The sequence below is a fragment of the Macrobrachium nipponense genome, chromosome 23 (assembly GCF_015104395.2).
Source record: "Macrobrachium nipponense isolate FS-2020 chromosome 23, ASM1510439v2, whole genome shotgun sequence".
NCBI lineage: Eukaryota > Metazoa > Arthropoda > Malacostraca > Decapoda > Palaemonidae > Macrobrachium > Macrobrachium nipponense.
The window spans coordinates 15,211,575-15,232,564 of record NC_061090.1 but is presented as its reverse complement, the minus strand read 5'-3'; the positions used below and the strand labels follow the sequence as shown (position 1 = coordinate 15,232,564).

The following is a 20,990-nucleotide window of genomic DNA, read 5'->3' as shown; positions in this document are numbered from 1 at the left end:
AAACACTGACTGCTTTGTTAGTATTTTATGATACAATAATATGAGAATACATAAAATATCATTGGATACTGTAATGTTTAAATTTTTAAAAGAATCAGAAAAGATGCATATTCATTGTGTATTTATTTCGTAAATATACGTAACCGTCAGCAGCCTGACATTGCTCAATTAGGTATGCAGATGTCGGTCCAAATCTGATTCCAGTTTCGTGTCAATTTTTTTTTTTAACTGATATGTCATAGTCAGAATGCATTGAAACTCCAAAATTGGCTTTTATTAATAAATTACGAAATTATATAGTATATGTAGTATACAGTATTCTGAAGGCTAGGCTACTGTATTTGTATATATACGATATATGTACCATGATATCATCATCATCGTACAGGCGAAGCTAACTTGCTAAATGTTATTCAATTTCTCTTTGTACTGAATTATCATAAGCCAATGTCCATTGAACCTAGAGAATTACCTGAAATTCATAATTAGTATGCCATTATGTAAAGATGGTACGATTACCCTAGTGTAGGCTACGCTAGTACAATATTCTTACGGTAAATTAACATGGGTCGACTTTCGTCCAAATCGATTTATGACTATGACTGTTTGTTCATAACAAATTGCGGTAGTAAGTCGACTACTACCTGTAATGTAAAAATATATCAGTCCTGTTCTTATTAACAACATTTGCAAACTAACCATGGTGATTTTTTTACTATCGTACGATGGTTGAAATGCAAGCAAAAAGGCTGTTTTTATTGGATTGGTTGTTCATAGCAAATCAGCTGTTTCTGGCTGTATGTGTTTTCCAAACAAGTATATCCTTACTACCGATACTTTTTGCATTCTCTTTTACATTTTTAAACTTAGATAGAAGATGGGATAAATTTAGAGATGGAGGAAAAGGGGTTAGCCTAACTAAAAAATGGAATAGATAGAGAAGAGGAAAAGAGGTTAGCCTATTGTTAAATTTTGGTCTCGTAAATTTAATTCGCATGATATATACTCGAGATACGTGATAAAATCATTTTTTGAGGGTGAAAATTTGGGGGTCACATGATATGCGAGATCGCGTGTTATGCAAGTATATACGGCAGTTTCCACAAACACCTCCAATCATATATCCATGTGCTCTTACTCATAATGCAAATTCAGTTTTATATGCCCCTTCATTTTTTTTAAACATAATATTGTCATGTTACAATAAAGTTTTATACATACTTACCTGACAGATATATACTTAGCTATAGACTCCGTCGTCTCCGACAGAATTTCAAATTTCGCGGCACACGCTACCGGTAGGTCAGGTGATCTACCGCCCTGCCCTGGGTGGCAGGACTAGGAACCATTCCCGTTTTCTAATCAGAATTCTTCTCTTCCACCTGTCTCCTGCGGGGAGGCTGGGTGGGCCATTAATCGTATATATCTGTCAGGTAAGTATGTATAAAACTTTATTGTAACATGACAATATCATTTTTATACATTCAACTTCCCTGCCAGATATATACTTAGCTGATTAGCACCCATTGGTGGTGGGTAAGAGACAGCTAACTACTGAAATAGACAGGTAAACAACATATGTTGTAGGTATTAATAAACCTTGGTTCCTACCTTATTAGGCTGAAGACTTCGCGGCTACTGCCTTGGAGTCTGCTTAGCCTCAAGAGTCTCAGCGAGATATTGATCTATGGCTAAGAGTTCTTGTGGGTCTGCCAATGGGGTCTTATTCACTTACTCGGCAGAGCCTAAAGGCCTTTGTCATTGGGTGCTATTCCACTAACATGACAATACACCTTGTTCAAGGAGCACAACACCGATCCCGATCACCTGATCCTAACATCCATGTTAGTTCTAAGATTGCAAGGAGTTATCCCCGAACTCCTTACAAACAACCAAAAACTCGAAACATAATTACACTTTCATTTATACAAAATATACAAAAAAAAAAATTTGTACTCCCCGACTAGCCATACATATCCTTGATCCCCTACCAGCAATAACATTATGCGCCCGTGCGACATCCGTGAGCTTGCTAATAGAAAACCAAGCACATATCTGACAAGAGGGTTTATGTACGATAAAATCAAAATATTTTAAGGATCAGTCTTTGCTCCAAGACCCAGCACTGTATCTGCTGATACAAATGGACCTAGAGAGAAGCACTTCTCATAGGTCACTCTCACATCCTTCAGATAATGAGATGCAAACACCTGAATTGCACCTCCATACGTAGTCTCATATCGTTTTTAAGAGACATATTCTTTTGGAACGCCAAGGACGTTGCTACTGCTCTCACCTCATGGGTCTTAACCTTTAGAAGACCGAAGGATTCCTCCGAGCAGTTTCTTGTGAGCGTCCGTAATTACGCTTCTCACAAAGAAAGCCAAGGCGTTCTTGGACATGAGTCTTTTGGGGTTCTTCACAGCACACCAAAGACCTTGTTGACAAGCTCCCATCTGTCTCTTCCTCTCTAAATAAAATTTAAGAGCTCTCACTGGACAGAGAGACCTCTCTGTCTCTCTGCCTACGAGGTTAGATAGACCTTTTACTTCAAAGCTTCTGGGCCAAGGTTTTGACGGGTTTTCGTTCTTCGCCAGAAACATTGTCTGGAACGAACAGATGGCAGCATCTCCTTTGAACCCCACTGTGGAATCTAGAGCGTGCAATTCGCTCGTCCTCTTGGCTGTAGCGAGAGACACAGGAATAAGCATTTCCTAGTGACGTCGCGGAAGGAAGCCAGATGTAAAGGCTCGAATTTATCCGATGAAAGGAATTTCAGGACCACGTCCAGATTCCAACTAGGTGTTCTAGGAGTTGCTGCTTTTGAAGTTTCAAAGGATCTAATTAGATCGTGTAGATCTTTGTTGTCTGCAATATCTAGCCCTCGATTTCTAAATACTGAAGACAGCATGCTTCTGTATCCCTTTATTGTTGAGACAGATAGGTGAGATTCCTCTCTCAGAAAGAGGAGGAAATTGGCAATATTCACTATAGAGGTACTGGAGGAGGACAGCTTCTGACTCTTACACCACCTCCTAAAGACTTCCCACTTCGATTGGTATACTCTTCTCGTCGAAGCTCTGCGGGCTCTAGCGATAGAGCCCGCAGCCTTGCGAGAAAAGCCCCTCGCTCTGACAAGTCTTTCGATAGTCGAAAGGCAGTCAGAGCGAGACCTGGGAGGTTGTGATGAAACCTCTCGAAGTGGGGTTGTCTGAGTAGATCTGGTCTGTTTGGAAGAGATCTGGGGAAGTCCACTATCCACTCCAGTACCTCCGTGAACCATTCCTGGGCTGGCCAAAATGGGGATATTAGTGTCAACTTCGTGCTCTTTGAAGCTACGAACTTCCTGAGCACTTCCCCCAGGATCTTGAACGGGGGAAAGGCGTATGCGTCCACACCCGACCAATCCAGGAGAAACGCGTCTATTGCGAAGGCTCTCGGATCTTCACTAGAGAGCAAAATATCTCTATTCTTTTGGAGAGGAACGTCGCAAACAGGTCTATGTGAGGTCTCCCCACAGGGACCAAAGACTTCGACACACTTCTTCGTGTAGAGTCCATTCTGTGGGAAGGACCTGATTCCTCCATTCTGGCTCAGTCTGTCCGCTCTCACATTCTTTATCCCTTGTACAAATCTTGTTAGGAGAGTTATCCCTCTTTCTTCTGTCCAGGTTAACAGGTGTTTTGTTAACTGAAAGAGGGAGAAAGAGTGCGTGCCTCCCTGCTTGCGTATGTAAGCCAGAGCTGTGGTGTTGTCCGAGTTTATCTGTATCACCCCGTCTCTGACTGTCTCTTCGAAGAACTTTAAGGCTAGGTGTATGGCCACTAGTTCCTTGCAATTGATGTGCCAGGACACCTGTTCCTTTGTCCAGGTGCCTGACACCTCCCTTGCTCCTAGCGTCGCTCCCCATCCCGCCTCCGAAGCGTCGGAATATAACACTTGGTCTGGGTTCTGCAGGGCAAGCGATACGCCTTCGTTCTTTTGAAGAGGAAGGATCCACCACTTCAAGTGATCTTTTATCTCTTGTGGAAGCGGGAAGATGTCCGAGAGTTGTCCCGTCTTCCAACTCCACACCCCTTTCAGGAAAAACTGAAGAGGGCGAAGGTGAAGCCTCCCCAGAGAGAAGAACTTTTCTAGTGAGGACAGGGTCCCCAAAAGGCTCAGATAATCCCTCGCTGAACTGTTCTTTCTCTCTAAGAAGCTCGAGATTTTCGACAAACCTCGAGTGATTCTTTCTCGCGAAGGAAATACTCGAAAACCCCGAGAATCCATCTGAATCCCCAGATAGACCAAGCTCTGGCTGGGGATCAGCTGCGACTTCTCGAGGTTCACGAGTAATCCCAGCGATTCTATCATGTTTCTTGTTACTGATAAGTCCTCCAAGCACTGAATCTCCGACTTGGCCCTGATCAGCCAGTCGTCTTAAGTAGAGGGAGATGTTTATTCACCCTCTAGGTGAAGCCATCTTGCCACATTCGCCATCAGGTTGGTGAATACCTGCGGAGCTGTAGACATACCGAAGCACAGAGCCCTGAATTGGAAAATCTTGTCTCCTATCACAAACCGAAGATATTTCTTTGACAAATGGTGAATGGGAACGTGGAAATACGCATCTTGCAAGTCCAGAGAGACCATCCAATCTCCTGGACGAAGACCGACATTACTGCTGAAGCGGGCCGTTTCCATGCGGAACTTCTTTTTCTGAACAAAGCGATTCAGAGCGCTTACGTCCAGTACTGGTCTCCACCCCCACCCCCCCGATGCCTTTGGTACTAGAAAAGGCGATTGTTAAAATCCCGGGGAGTGTGGATCCTGCACAAGTTTGATGGCCTCCTTTTCCCACATTTGTTCCACCATTTGAAGGAGAGTCTTTCTCATTACAGGGTCTCTGTACCTCGCCGACAGTTCCCGAGGCGTAGATGTTAGGGGAGGGCTGTCCTCGAAGGGGATTACGTAACCTTTCTTTAGGACCGAGAGTGACCAAGGGTCGGCTCCCCTTTTTGCCCATACTCCTGCAAAGTTCAGGAGTCTGGCGCCCACTGGTGCTTGAAGGAGCAACAAGTCATTTGGTTTTCTTGAAAGGTCTAAAGGAAGACCTTCCTCTCTTGTCAGAGCTCTTCTTTCTGGCAGGGGGACGAGCCGCTGCACCTCCACGAAAGGGCTGCTGAGGAGGACGAGAGTCCTTCTTAATCGTCAACACTACAGGGCGTCCTTTCTTGGACGTTTGTACTAGTAGGTCCTGTGTCGCCTTCTCAGTTAGCGAGCGAGATATATCCTTCACTAACTGAGAAGGAAACAGATGATCCGACAGAGGGGCGAACAATAAAGCAGTCCTCTGGCTCGGAGAAACCCCTTTTGATAATAGGGATCCATATACTGATCTCTTCAGAAAACCAGCACCAAAAAGGGAAGCCACTTCTCCCGAACCGTCCTGTACTGCCTTGTCCATGCAAGACAGGACGCTATGGAGAATCTCTGGGTTTTTAAGAAACTCCGGATCTTTAGATTTGTTGGCCAGAACTCCGAGTGACCAATCCAGAAAGTTGAACACCTCTAAAGTGACAAAAAGTCCCTTTAGAAAGTGGTTCAACTCCGAAGTGCTCCACGTCGATCTGACCGATCCTAAAGAGTGACGTCTAGAGGCCTCCACTAAATTGGAAAAGTCCGCATCTGCCGAGGCAGGAAGAGAAAGACCCATAGTCTCTCCTGTCCCATACCAAATACCTCTCTTTCCATGGAGTTTGGAAGGAGGCATGCAGAATACAGTCTTTCCCAACTCTTTCTTCTTGTCCATCCAAGAATCTAAAGAATGGAGGGCCTTCTTCCATAGAAATTGCAGGCTTCATTTTCAGAAAGGCCGAAGATTTTGCCGTAGTCGAGCTCGAAAAGAGAGAACGAGGAGAAGGAGGAGCCGCCGGACTAAGAGAGTCTCCAAACTCTTGTAGCAATAATGAGGCTAAGACTTTATCAATTCGATAGTCCACCCTCATTTGCAGGAGGGGTTCGTCATCAGACAAATCGTCTAAACCTCGATCAGACGAAGGAGAAAGCTCTCGTTTGGAGGGAGAGTCCTTCCAAGACCTCCTCCGATCTGAAGGAGAGGAGCTTCTATTTGGAGAAGAGTCATAAATTCCAGGAATGAGTCTCCGACTCCTGCCTCCTGGCTCTTGACTCTTGCTCCGATCCTGCCTCCTGGACTCCTGGACCTCCTGCCTCCTGACTACCGAATGCCTCCTGACTCCGGACTCCTGGCTCCTGACCTCCTGACTCCTGCTCCTGACCTCCTGACCTCTTGACCTCCTGACTCCTGCCTCTTGACCTCCTGGCTCTGCCTCCTGCCTCCTGGCTCTGGCCTCCTGGCTATCCTCCTGCCGGATGACTCCACACTCCTGGCTCTTGGCTCTTGCCTCCTGGTTGACTCCTCACTCCTGGCTCTTGGCTCCTGCCTCCTGGGTGACTCCTCACTCCTGGCCGGTGCCAGACGTCTGATCGGTTCATCCACGTTCGTACAGGAAGCCTCACCTCGAGTAGGAGCATCGATCCTGGCGGCAGATACCTCCATACGTCTGGAGGATCTTTTGATCGGAAGGGAAGAGTCTTTCCTTCTAGGGAGGTCTCCTTTGAAAGAACTCCTACATAAGACGAAATCTGTTCTTGCATAGCCATCATGAACCTCTTCGTAACCTCCTCTTTATCCTCTTAGGGAGGAGGGGAAGGAGGATGGGGAGGAGTCCATAGCCTTCCACCTCCTGACTCCTTCTCACTCTGGTTGAAAGAATGGCTCTTCTTGCCTTCTTAACTCCCGAAGGAGACTCCTCAGGGAAGGTTTTTCTGGGCTCGAATCAATCGTCGGAGCCTTCCAACTCCTCTTGAGTGGTCGAGATCGATCTGAATCCCTCCAATCACGTCTCGGAGATGAAGATCCGACGACGAAAAACACTCACGCAGGACGCTTTTTGCAATAGCGATCCTTGGCAGTCTGGGGTGTCACAGAAACCGCCGAAGGGACACCTGATCGGTGGGGATTCTCCACAACTCCTTTCGGTTTTCGACATTCCTTCTCCTCTGGGCATGTGAGCTTGGAAGAGGTCTAGACCTAGGAGCGTTGCGGAGCCGACCAGATGCCCCCTCCACTACACTGGGGACACTCATATCACTGTCCACTGAAAAATCACTAGCCTTACCTTGTATGGCAGCCATTTTGTTTTCCATCAACTTGAAGGCTGCTTTTAGATCCGCAAGTTCTTTCGCTGAATCTACAGGTTCTGCAATAGGAGAAGGGGCTGCAATGGAAGGAGAAGTAGCAATACTTACCCTTGGGGAAGATCCCAAGCTAGGAATTAGTTCAGATCTCGAACTACTTAAACTTCTATAAGAAGCCTTCCTCACTCTTTCTCTCTCTAACTTTTTCAAATAATTAGTTAGATTCTTCCATTCGCTCTCACTCAAATTCTCACATTCCTTGCAAGTATTAGTAAAAGAACATTCATACTCCCTGCAACCTTGCATACAGTGTGAGGGTCTACCGAAGCTTTCGGCAACCTCACCTTACAGCCTACATTCACACAACGTCTCACAACCATTCCAGAGTCAGACATTTTTTAAAGAAAAATCCAAAATCAAGTCCACAAAACAGTCCACAAAAGCGTATGCCAATCCAACAATCCAGATACGTCACCAAAAGTCGGTCAAGAAGATCAATTGCCGGTGAAAAAAGAAAAACCAATCGAGAGGAACCAACAACAATGTTGATGGCCCGGGCGACAGAAGAATTCTGATTAGAAAACGGGAATGGTTCCTAGTCCTGCCACCCAGGGCAGGGCGGTAGATCACCTGACCTACCGGTAGCGTGTGCCGCGAAATTTGAAATTCTGTCGGAGACGACGGAGTCTATAGCTAAGTATATATCTGGCAGGGAAGTTGAATGTATAAAAATACCATTTCACCACAGACTTCTCAACTTTATTCTTCTGAGAAGATTAAAAAATAATTTCAACAAATGACACCCTTCCCTGATACATGGAATTTTATAGATACATTTGACAATCCTGCTCTCTTGAATACATTAGCCTGTTGGGAGAATTATTTGTGCAACCAGTGTTGTTGTAATAAAAAATGCTATCATTTATCATTTATGTACTATATTTTTATGCCACTTCAATTAATATCACTGGACAAGCCCTCTATAAATACATAAGTATTTTAAGAGCACATATCTTTTAAACGAAGATTAGTCAACAATAAAATTAAAACATATATTTACCTATTTCGTCAATAAAGACAATGCATGGTTGAATTTTGCACGCCAAGGAGAATACAGCTGAAGATAACTTCTGAGATTCTCCATACCATTTATCAGTTAGTGCTGAAACATCAAGGTTAATAAACCGAGCCCCAGCCTCTTTTGCAACTGCCCTAGCAAGAAGAGTTTTACCACAACCTGGAGGACCATGCAATAACACTCCTGGAAATTAGAAATGACAATCAACTTCAGAATTTACCTTGCTAATACAGGGATATACAAACTATATTTCCTGGTGTCAAAGATCTTTTGACCTTGAAGATGCACCCCACTTTAGACTGGGTAAATATTTTTATAATAAAATTAGATTTAGTATATACTTACCCAGTAATTATATGACTAAGAGTTTCTACTCGAAACTCTTAGCTATATACAGTGCTCTCCCGTATTCGCGGGGGATGCGTACCCAAACCCCCCGTGAATAGTTGGAACCCCTAAGAAAACGCTGAAAACAGCCTATTTTGTTAGTCAAAACTCAAGAAAAACCTACTAAAAATGTTTATACTTTTTTTTTTTAATAGTTTTATCACAAAAAGTGCATTTTATGATGAATTTGATAAAAAAAACAAGAATTTGTGGATATTTCTCATAGAAAACTACCGTGAATATGCAAATTTTCCGCGAATAATGCGGGAAAGCGTTCCCCGAGAGAAATCCGTAAATGTGCAAGTCCACGAATCTGGAGAACGCGAATACGGGGGGTCCACTGTATTCCAGTTTTTTAGATCTCAGGAAAATGTAAAATTAACCATCATGCTGTAAACAGTACAAATACAGAATATTTGATTGCCCACTTCATTTTGTAAACGATGGCATGAACAAACATCCTGAAATTACAATTTTCTTAATCAATTTGTATTTTTCATAACTAATAAACATGAGGTCTTAACATTAGGATAATCCAGTAAATTACAATGTGTAAGTCACTACTTGCCCATTAACTCGACTGCCATAATATCCCTATACTACTGTATGGCATGGAAAAGAATCTTTCAACTACGTACTTGTATTCTTTTTTACGATACTTTTATTTATCTACTATTTTAACCGAGTGTAATCTACACATTTCATTCAGAAGTCATATCCTGGAGTTCTGATTACTTTATAGCGGAGATAATCTTCCTCTTATGTTATGATACCCCCATGAAAATCGTAACCTTTGGCCTCTTATGATGTATGGTAAAAACATTTTATGGATGCATGTTAAAACCATATTTCAGGAAACAGATAGTACCTTTGATGGCAGGAAATACAGTATAAAACTTATATAATCATAAATTATAAAACTCATATAATCATAAATTATAAAACTCATATAATAAAATTCACATAATTTAAAAAGCATATAATCATAAGATTCCAAGATCTCTGAATCCTAAAACAATGGTCAATTTTGTGAAATAACACATTACCAGGAAATAAGATATATCAGACATCTTCAGGTAAAATATTGTTCAAACTTTCACCACTCAATTCTGTTATTACATAAATAAATAAACATTAATACGAACGTTAAAAAAAAAAGACCCCTTATTAACACTACTTTCACTTGTGGAGACCTTTCTTCATTTTATATATTCTACATACTACCACTATTATTATTGTCCTCACCATTAGAACACACTTTTTGTTCGTTCTCCTCAATTTTCTAGGTTTTCTTACTGTTACTTCTACACCTACTACAGTAATCCCCCAATTATTTGCTTTCACCTTGTCTAGTACTTGACACTCTGCAGAACCCCAACACCACAATGCAAGAGTATAGTATGCTGGGTCAACCTTTTTTGGCAAGAAGACGTTGAGAAAGAAGGCCTGAAAAGTGATCCCAAAACCTGTCAAGAAGAGATTGAACAGTTAACCTTGATTCATTGTCAGCAAAGAGCAGCTGGCATGCATGTGCACAATGCTGAGTTGAAGGCTGCAGCTACAAAGTTTGCAAGCCTGCATGGAGCTCCACTCAGGAGTCTGAAGGCTGGCTGTTTTGGTTCAAGATTCAACAGTCTGTTAGCAATCACTGCAAACCAGTGGTAGTTAGACATGCAAAGCAACCACATGCCCTGCATTGGTTGATGCATAATCTCCCAGTGATTTGGTATCATCGGCAAAGGATTGTTTCACCAACATCATCCCTGATTGGTTCCATATTCACTTCTGTAGGGAAGTTGTTCGTCATCAAACACAGGACCTTGGCAAAGCTAGTCATCGGGCAAAGGCTTTGCTTCTCTCTGACAATGCACCTGCATATCCTAACACAACCCAGCTGGTTGATGGCAAAGGTCATACTATAGTATTTGCCTCCTAATACAACAGCACCCATTCAACCAATGGACCAAGATAATATTGTTGCAACAAAATGGCTATCCCGAGGAAGTTCCTGGAGGAGGTGGCGGTATTGTTCGAGGATGAGCAGGAGGAGGAGCAAGGCTTGGATACATTTGGGGAATGAACACTGGAGAATCTTTTAAGGTATTTCCTGAAGTCTGCTATCTAAAACATGATGTTATTATGATATAACAAAGTTTCATGTATTACCTTACCTGTCAGGTTAGAATATTATAGCTATATTCTCTGTTCGCACTGGCAGAATTTTCAAAACTTGCGGCAACCGCTAGATCACTGGTAGTTCAGGTGATCGCCACCCCGCTCCCGTGGCGCTGGTGCTCGGAATCATTCACATTTTCGTCAGATTTTTCTCTGAACCCTGTCTCCTGAGGGGAGGTGGGTGGGAATTTAATTATATATACCTGCCAGGTAAGTATACATGAAACTTTGTTATATCATAATAACATCATTTTCATGTATGACACTTACCTGGCAGGTAATATATATAGCTGATTGACACATTTGGAGGTGGGTCAAAGACAGCAACATTGGTAAGAGTTTTAAAATTTAAAATTCAAAATACTCTTAGATTCCTTACCTGCTAAGGTAGCTGGACTTCAGCATTCCTGCCTCTTAGCCTGCTAAACCTTAGTAGTTTCCAACTAGGACGTGACCTATTAGTTGATGAAGCTAAATACAAGGGTCTGACAACTGGACGGGACCAATTTGTTGACAGGAAACCCTAGCCCTCTCTTACCACGGGCATTCATTGCTAGGATAAGTTAGACCACCTGAACCACACACAAAAACTAACCTAACACACTACACTTCACAGACTGAAGAGGAAATAACCCTCTCAGACAACCATAAAAACAACACCACTTCATTAAAATACCTAGCATGTTAGTAAGTTATGGGGTGGAAAATCCTTTGCCCAATACTGCTCCTGAGGATACATATGGACCCAACGTTTGACAATCGTCAAACGTTGTTTTGACGTTCTAAGGTAATGACTTGCAAACACTGAATTAGTCCTCCAAAACGTCGTTTCAATGATATCTTTGAGGGCCATATTCTTTTTTAAAAGCCAAGGAAGTAGCTACTGCTCTCACTTCGTGCACCTTAACCTTAAGGATGCCGAAATTTTCTTCTTGGCATAACATATGAGATTCTTAATTAGTTCCCTAAGGAAAAAGGCAATAGCATTTTTGGTCATTGCTCTGCTAGGATCCTTACAGAGCACCACAGTGATTCTGAAGTTCCTCTAATCTTACTGGTTTTCTCCATATAATAGCGCAATGCCCTTACTGGACAAAGAACTCTCTCTTGTTCCTGTCCTACTAAATCTGAAAGACCCATAATTTTCAAAAGACCTTGGCCATGGATGAGCTGGATTCTCGTTCTTGGCCAAGAACCCCTCCTGAAATGAGCAAACCGCTTTGTCATGTTTCCAGCCAATATGTTTGCTAATTGCTTGCAGCTCACTCACCCTTTTAGCTGTGGCCAAGGCCACCAAAAAGATGGTCTTTTTCGAGATATCTCTCAACGAAGCTTGATCCATCGAGATTCCAGGAAGGCGCTCTGTATTGGAGCTCCTTCCTTGTTCCAAAGGACCTTATGAGGTCTCTCAGATCTAGATTATTTGTAATATCTAGACCTCTATGTCTAAATACTGAGGCCAACATACTCCGATACCCTAACCCTTTAATCTGAGTTGACAATTTTATTTCCTTCTTTAAGTATAAAAGGAAGTCGGCAATTTGGGTCACAGAGGTACTGGATGAAGAAATCTTCCGACTCTTGCACCACTTGCGAAAGATTTCCCACTTCGCCTGGTACACCTTAATAGTAGAGGCTCTTCTAGCTCCGGCCACCGCTCTGGCCGCCTCTCTAGAAAACCCCCTCGCTCTGACAAGTCTTTCGATAGTCTGAACGCAGTCAGACCCAGAGCGAGGGTGTTCTTGTGGTACCTGTTGAAGTGAGGCTGTTTGAGTAGATCTACTCTTGCTGGAAGTGTCCTTGGTACATCTATTGTCCATTCCAGTACCTCTGTGAACCAATCTCGGGCCGGCCAGTATGGGACTATGAGAGTCATTCTTGTCCCTTGACTCTCCCTGAATTTCTTCAAAAACCTTTCCTAATATCTTGAACGGGGGAAAGGCGTAGACGTCTAGCCCCGTCCAATCTAAAAGAAAGGCGTCTTACTGCGACTGCTTGACGGTCTGGGACTGGAGAGCAATAAGTCGTCAATCTCTTTGTCATTGCTGTCGCAAACAAGTTCCACCACTGGGCGACCCATAATTTCCACAGACTCTGGCATACTTCTAAATGAAGAGTCCATTCTGTTGATAGAAGTTGACCTTCCCTGCTCAACAGGTCGCTCTCACATTCTTCCTCCCCCTTGAATGAATCTGGTGAGGAAGGGCGGGTTTATCGTTTTCCTTGCTCTGTCCCAAAGAAGGATCTCCTCCGCCAACTTGCAAAGAGAGATTGAATGTGTCCCTCCTTTGTTTCGGATGTACGCCAGAGCTGTGGTATTGTCCGCGTTGACTTGCACCACCTTGTTGCGAATCACCGCGTTGAACTCTTTCAAAGCCAAGAAAATCGCCATCAGTTCCTTCCTGTTTATATGCCAAGCCGCTTCCTCCTTGCTCCAACGACCTGAAACTTCTTGATGTCCGAGAGTCGCTCCCCAGCCTGCGTCCGACGCGTCTGAGAACAATACATGGTCTGGGTTCTTTTGCTGGAGAGACGCTCCCTTCGCTAACTTCCCTGGAGTTTGCCACCACCGCAATTCCTCTTTGATCTTGCGAGGAATTCGAAACAGGAAGGAATCTGGTTGCAATTTTCTTGGCCAGACTTGGTTCAAAAATATTTGTAGGGGTCTCATGTGAAGCCTTCCTAGAGAAACGAACCGTTCCAGGACGAGAGGGTCCCCTAGTAAGCTCATCCACTCTCGTGCTGAACATTGTTCTTTCTCTAGAAAGGCTTGAACTTTCCGGATGCACTGCTCTTGTCTGTTGGGAGACGGAAAAAGCCCGAAAAGTCACTGAGGAGATCAGAATCCCCAAATAAACTAGCTACCTGACTGGGGGTCATATTCGACTTTTCTAAGTTCACCATCAACCCTAACTCTTTCGTTAATGTTAACGTCATTTCTAAGTCCTCCAGACATTGCTTTCTTGATTGGGCTCTTATGAGCCAATCGTCCATCAGGTATAGAGACACTCTTATTCCTAGAATGTGTAGCCACTTCGCCACGCTCGCCATCACTCTTGTAAAAACTTGTGGGGCTGTGCACAGTCCAAAGCAGAGGGCTTTGAACTGAAAGACCCTGTTCTGGATCACAAATCTCAGGTACTTCCTGGATCCTGCATGAATTGGGATATGAAAATATGCGTCTTGAAGGTCCAGGGTAACCATCCAGTCCCCTGGACGTACCGCTGCCAGTACTGAATCGGTAGTCTCCATCGTAAATTTTGTTTCTCCACAAATAGTTGAGTTGACTTACGTCCAGTACTGGTCTCCATCCCCCCGAGGATTTCGCTACTAAAAACAGCCGGTTGTAAAATCCCGGAGATAAGTGATCCAGAACAGGTTCTATTGCTCCTTTCTTGAGCATAGAAAGAACTTGTTCTTGTAGTGCTTCTTGTTTCCCTGGATCGCTGTAGTGAGCTCCAAGCTCTCTTGGCGATGTCGCAAGAGGTGGTCTCTTCAGAAAAGGGATCTTGTAACCTTCTTTGGCTACCTTGACGACCCAAGGATCTGCTCCCTTTTCTTGCCAAATCTCCCAAAACTTCTGGAGTCTGGCACCTACTGATGTCTGAAGGACTTGTTCATTGTTTACTACTGGGTTTCGAACCCCTCTTGGACGGAGCTCTTCTTGCTCTGAAGGCAGGACGAGAAAAGGACTTGCCTCGAAAGGGCTGACTAGCTTGTCTTGATTCCTTAGGCGTCTTCTTAACCACCTTGTTGGGTAAAAATTTCCTTACCGAAGAAGTTAACAGATCCTGCGTCGCCTTCTGAGTTAGGGAAAGCGAAATATCCTTGATAATATCCGCAGGAAACAATTGATCCGAAAGTGGGGAATAAACCAATTCGGATTTCTGGGCGTTAGAAACGCCCTTAGCAGCAAAAGAGCATAGGAGTGACCTTTTCTTTAAAACTCCTGCGGTGAAAAAGAGATGCTAATTCATTCGCGCCATCCCTTAAGGCTTTGTCCATGCAGGACATAAATACTGCTTGGGAGTTGAGAAGCCGTTTGATTCATTATTTTCCACTGTTCGTCCCAGAGCCCCCAAGGACCAATCAAGAAAATTGAAACCTCGAAGGTCCGGAAAATCCTTTCAAGAGATGATCTATTCTGATGGAGACCACCAACTTTAGCCGAATTCAAGGCATGTCTGCGGGAACTGTCAACAATGTTGGAAAAAATCCCACTGGAAGGAGGCAGGAACTCCCAGGCCGAGATTTTCCCCCGTCGCATACCAAATTCCGGACTTCGATGCCAATTTGGCAGGAGGGAAAGAGAACACAGTCTTGCCCGCTTCCCTCTTTTCCTTCAACCACGTATCAATTCTTTGAAGAGCCTTCTTAGCCGTAATCGAAAACTTCATCTTCAAAAACGAGGACTTCTTCGGAGTTTTATTCTTGGAGAATTGAGAAAGGGGTGATGTCGGAGCTGCAGGCTGAAAATCCCCTTCAAAAAGTGAAAGAAGGCAATTCGTAATTTTCTTATAGTCTGAAGAAGGTGCTTCACCCTCTTTTTCTTCTCAGATTCTAAGTCTTCTATTTCCTCTTCTGCCGAAGACACATCCTGTAAACCAAGGTCTTGCTGCAGACAATCTCTCCAACCTCGCGGGAAGAAACGGCTCCTGCCGCCTGCGTCCTGCGTCCTTCTGAGCTCCGAGGTTGCGTCCTGCGTCCTGTTCCGGAAGCTTGCGTCCTGCGTCCTGCTCCGGAAACTTGCGTCCTGCTTCCTGATCTCGTAACTTGCGTCCTGCGTCCTGCTCCCGTAACTTGCGTACTACCCGAGACTCCGAAGCGTGATGAGAAGGAGGCAAACCATCATGCGTCCTTTTAGATGACTTGACGGGGAGAGATGCGTCCTTACGCCTCGTAGGAGGATGTTCCGATGTTCCCCACGATTTAACTAAATCGGCTAACCTTCCTTGCATCTCTTCAAGAAAGTTCCTAGTCTCTGTTTCCTGGCGGGAAGTCTGAGCAAGCGGAGAATGACGACGAGAAGGATCATCAAAACGAGAAACTCGATCTTGAGCTCTACGATAAGGAGAAGATATCGGAGAGACTGCTCCGTATTCAGAAGGAGGGCTCCTATCCAGAGAACCGTCGTATACATGAGGTCTTGCGTCTTGTCTTGACTTAAAGGATCTCCTCCTTTTAATCGGAACCACCTCTTCCTCATCACTAGAAGAGAAAACCTCGGGACTACTCCACCGTTCTTGAGGGTAACGCTCATCTTGAGAAGACGTAGGTCTATGCGTCCTCTTCAGAGGACGCGAAACTTCCGCATAACGTCCATACCTTGCCTGACGCAGCACTATCTGTAGAGGAAAAACACTTCCCAGTGTCGCCTTTTCCTATGACGCACTGCTGCAGCCTGGGACGCAACAGGACTGCCTGAAGGGACGACTGATCGTAAGGGAACCCCTCTCGCCTCCCTTCGACTGTCGACATGCCTTCTCCCTAGGGTCGGGGAGCTTGGCAGAGGCCTAGGTCTAGGAGCACGAGTGAGACGATCAGCCGCCCCCTCCACTACACTGACACTTTTCAAACGTACCCACTTTGTCTGTAAGACGCTGAATCTGATCGCCCATTGACGCAAGGGCGGCAAACACTTTCACATAATTAGTATCCTCAGAAACAGCAGCGGGCGCAGGAGAGACCTGAGGAGAAGGATTAACAACTTCTACTTGGGAAGAAGGGGGAGAAATAACAGAAGTATTCAAGGCCTTACTAGAAGATCCTGACCTCTCACTCCGAGACACCGATCTTCTTACTCTATCCTTTTCTAGTCTCTCAACATATTTTGTGAAAGTCTTCCACTCCTTCTCATTTAAACTTTCACACTCATTACATCTATTATCCAAGTACACAAAACCTCTAACTTACACTTCTTACATACTGTGTGAGGGTCTACCAGAAGCTTTCGGCAGTCTCACCTTGCACCCTTCTTTCATACACACTCGAAATACTACCACCCGAATCAGACATTATAATCACTTCCAATCGCGATTGCCAATCCAACTTTCCAATACCATACCCAATAAACCATCCAAGTACAGCGAAAGTCAGCTAACGAGTTTCGAATTCTAGCAGGGAACCAACAACGATGTTGCCGGTTCAGTGGCAGAAAAAAATCTGACGAAATGGAATGATTCCGAGCACCAGCGCCACGGGAAGCGGGGTGGCGATCACCTGAACTACCAGTGATCTAGCGGTTGCCGCGAGTTTTGAAATTCTGCCAGTGCGAACAGAGAATATAGCTATATATATACCTGCCAGGTAAGTGTCATACATGAAATTCATAGATGCTTGAAAAGAAGTCACTGTACAGACACTGGAGCACTTTTGGAACCTTAGCCTGAAGGAAAAGAAGGCATGATGGACTTCCAGGGATTTAAAGTTAATGATGTCCATGCCCAAATTGCAAAGGGTGGCAACAACATTCCTGAGATAACATATAGGAGTAGCTGGAATGATATATGGACCCTCTCTAGCTCATTGAGTCTTTCTGATATCCAATACTTTTGTAAAACTCACATACTGTACTGACAGTCATATGCCCTCTAAAGATCCCCCAAAACAATATATGATGTGTCATGGTAATTCTCCTGTGGTTGCCTACTGTCAAGATTGCCTCTGCTTTTGATTTCCCACACTGAAAACTTTTCATTGTAATTTTCCTCAACTTTTCATAGTGCTTTTTCCATCCCTTTTTCTTTGTATATTTTTTATCATATTCCTTTCCCATTCTTGTGGTTCAATCTCTTACTTTATCAGGTTGTTTATATAGTACCAGTCAACCCCAAATTGGCTATCCAGTTGCTTTCAACAAATTCCTTGCTATTTAAATGGTGCTGGATTATTATTACGTATTATCATTATATATATTATTAATGTATTACAAAGGCTCTGGTGCTTCACCATTTTAAATATACCTTACAGCTTTCTTCAACTCTATTGTTTTTTTTATGGTGTTTTTACGTTGCATGGAACCAGTGGTTATTCAGCAACGGGACCAACGGCTTTACGTGACTTCTGAACCACGTCGAGAGTGAACTTCTATCACCAGAAATACACATCTCTCACTCCTCAATGGAATGGCTGAGAATCGAACCGGCGACCACTGTGGTGGGACGCAAACATCATACCAACCTCGCCATCGAGACACTTTCTTCAACTCTAGGCACTGCATTCTCAGGTGGTCTTTCATCTCCAAATTTTTCCTATTCAAATCATGCCATTTAGTCACCAGATTTTAATACTGTACTTTCTTTTAAGCAGTCTTTCTAATACTTATTTTCTCCATTTTTGTTATTTACACTGATCATTTTTCTTTACCTATCGTCATCAACTTAACTATATGAAAACTTGCCTTTATTTCCCCTTTCAGTTTTCTGATCCCATTTCACCCAAATTTTTCACTCCACTTTGGAAACCAGCTCTTGGCCTCCTTTCTCTTGTCCCTGTTGACTCTTCTCTTCCTTGTTTGTCTTCTACCAGAGCATGGAAGCTTTTTTTTTTTTAATGATTATCAATCATCTTCATCTACCATCATGGATCCTTACATACTATTTCTGCAGCTTTTAGTGACTTGTTTCATTGGTTTCCACATTTCCCTTCCTAATTTGTATCCGTTGACACATTTTCTTTATTCTACTCTTTCAATTCATTTCTTTCCTCAACTTACCATCCATTCAGCATGTACCTGCCTGTGTTGTTTTAAGTATGTGGCTCCTGGTTTAACAGGCTCAATATGCATACCATTTACACTTCCATACCATATGTACTAAGTAGACAATTAATCCTACTACCTTACAGTATACGTATTCCACCATGAAATTCTTAATCTTAAAAATAACAGAAAACTTAGGTATCATAAGGAATACCTTTAGGTGGTTGAATTAACTTAGATGACTGAAGTCGATTACGCTGCTGAATAGGGAGAATGACTGTTTCACGCAGTTCACGTATAACTGAAGACAGACCAGCTACATCACTCCATGAGGTAGTCATGCGGGAAGGCTCAACAAGCTGACTGGCAATCATCATTTCATATTCACTTAACTGAAAAAAAGAATTTGGGCAAACTACATTAGTGAGAGATGAGTTCCCTATTATACATGAACAAATTTAGACAATAACTACCACTGCTATATGTTTCTTCAATCTATCTGCTGTATGCTGATCAATGGGGTTGATAGGATAAAACAGGCATATAAAGGCAGTCCCCGCCTTACGACGGTTTTGGTTTACGACGTTCCAAGGTTACGACGCTTTTCAATTATATTTATTGGAAATTATTTCCAGGTTTATGACGCATGTTCCAGGGTCAAGGCGCTTACAACGCCAGTCTGGCAGAAGAAATGTGACTCCAAAAATACAAAACAATCAATATTTTAAGGTTTTTTTTCCATGAAAAATGCTATAAGAATGCAGTTTACATAGTTTTTAATGCACCCAAACCATTAAAAGTAAGATTTTCCAAGGATTTTTGACAATGTTCCAGCTTACGACGATTTTCGGCTTACGACATCTCAAGAACGGAACCCTGTCGTAACCCGAGGACTGCCTGTATTAATAAATCTAAAAATGTAGCAATCAGCTGTTTTCCCATGAAACCAAGATTAGGTGGGGGTGTTACCTTTGTGTAGCTGTCTAAACTAAATGTAGAACACACACACACACACACACACACACACACACACACACATATATATATATATATATATATATATATATATATATATATATATATACAGGCGGTCCCCGGGTTACGACGGGGGTTCCGTTTTCAAGACGCGTCGTAACCCGAAAATCATCGTAAGACGGAACGATGTTCTTGAAAACATGTCCACAAGGAAAATTTCACTACTAATTTGCAATTTTTCTTAGGGCCGTATCTCTAAAATTATCACTAATTTACTTTTTTCATGTGCAACACTGTGTATTCACAAATTATTGTATATTTTCATTAAAATACGAGAGAGAGAGAGACGAGACGAGAGAGAACCACCCGAGAAGAGGAGACGAGAGAGAGAGAGAGAGAGATGAGAGAGAGAGCAAAATAACTCCTTAGGTTTCAATAGATTGAAATGAAAGTCTGTAGGGCAACTTTTTCCCCATCCCATAAATAATTTACCATAGAATTTCTCCAGAGAAGAGAGAAAGAGAGGACTGATGACAATTTATGTTTGTCTTTCTATAATTCAATTTTTGATGAGAGCCTGAGAGAGATAAAAGGAAGAAAATAGAAACACCGAAATGTATGACAAGTTATTTCTTGGAGGAGAGCAGAGAGAGAGAGAGAATGAGGGAGAGAGAGGACGGAGAGGAGAGAGAGAAGAGGAGAGAGGAGAGGAGAAGAGAGAGAGTTGTCCTTACCGACAATTTAAAAAGAGAGAAAATGGAATGATTATTGTATTTAAAATACTCAGATGATGAATTTTGTACTTATAGTATTATTATTGGAAAATATTAATGATAAAAACTTATTAACATACACATCCATTGACAAAATGATCTTATCGCAGAAGAGAAGAGAGAGAGAGATGAGAGAGAGAGGAAGAAGAAGACGAGAGAGGAGAGGAGGAGAGAGGAGAGAGAGAGATTACATAAAACCATTAAATTAACGCTGAACCATTGTATGGCAAGTGTTAAGCTTGAGTGTCAACTCGGAGTTGAGGTGGGAAATTGATACAGAAAAGAAAACCACTGGAAAGGGAAGCAATTTTCTTTTTCAAAATTAAGTTTTTTATAGTATTATTACTACTTCTATTATTATTATTATTATTATTATTATATTATTATTATTATTATATCATTATTATTTGAAAATATAATAAACATGTGCATCTACCATAAAAATTCTCTCATCTCAGTAAGAAAGAGGAAGGTTATCCTTACAAGTGAAATGGAAAGGTCATTTTCATCTCTTTAAAATACGACCATTATGAATTTTGTAATTAAGTTTTAGTATTATTATTATTATTATTATTAAATAACTGAAATTATCAATAAACATTTTACATACTAGTACCATAAAAATTCTTTCATCTCGGTAAAAGAGAGAGAGAGAGAGAGAGAGAGAGAGAGAGAGAGAGAGAGAGAGAGAGAGAGAGAG

General features: G+C 42.7%; 1 protein-coding gene across 1 annotated transcript in view; it reads right to left on the bottom strand.

Moving 5' to 3' along the window:
• LOC135198881 (outer mitochondrial transmembrane helix translocase-like) overlaps positions 1-20,990 on the bottom strand; it is a 93,449-nt gene that overhangs the window by 34,931 nt on the left and 37,528 nt on the right. Inside the window, exons 3-4 of the mRNA XM_064226843.1 lie at positions 18,757-18,934; positions 8,264-8,464 (exon numbers count right to left, since the gene is read on the bottom strand). Of these exons, the coding sequence (XP_064082913.1) occupies positions 8,264-8,464; positions 18,757-18,934 (379 nt within the window). The remainder of the gene's footprint in view (positions 1-8,263; positions 8,465-18,756; positions 18,935-20,990) is intronic.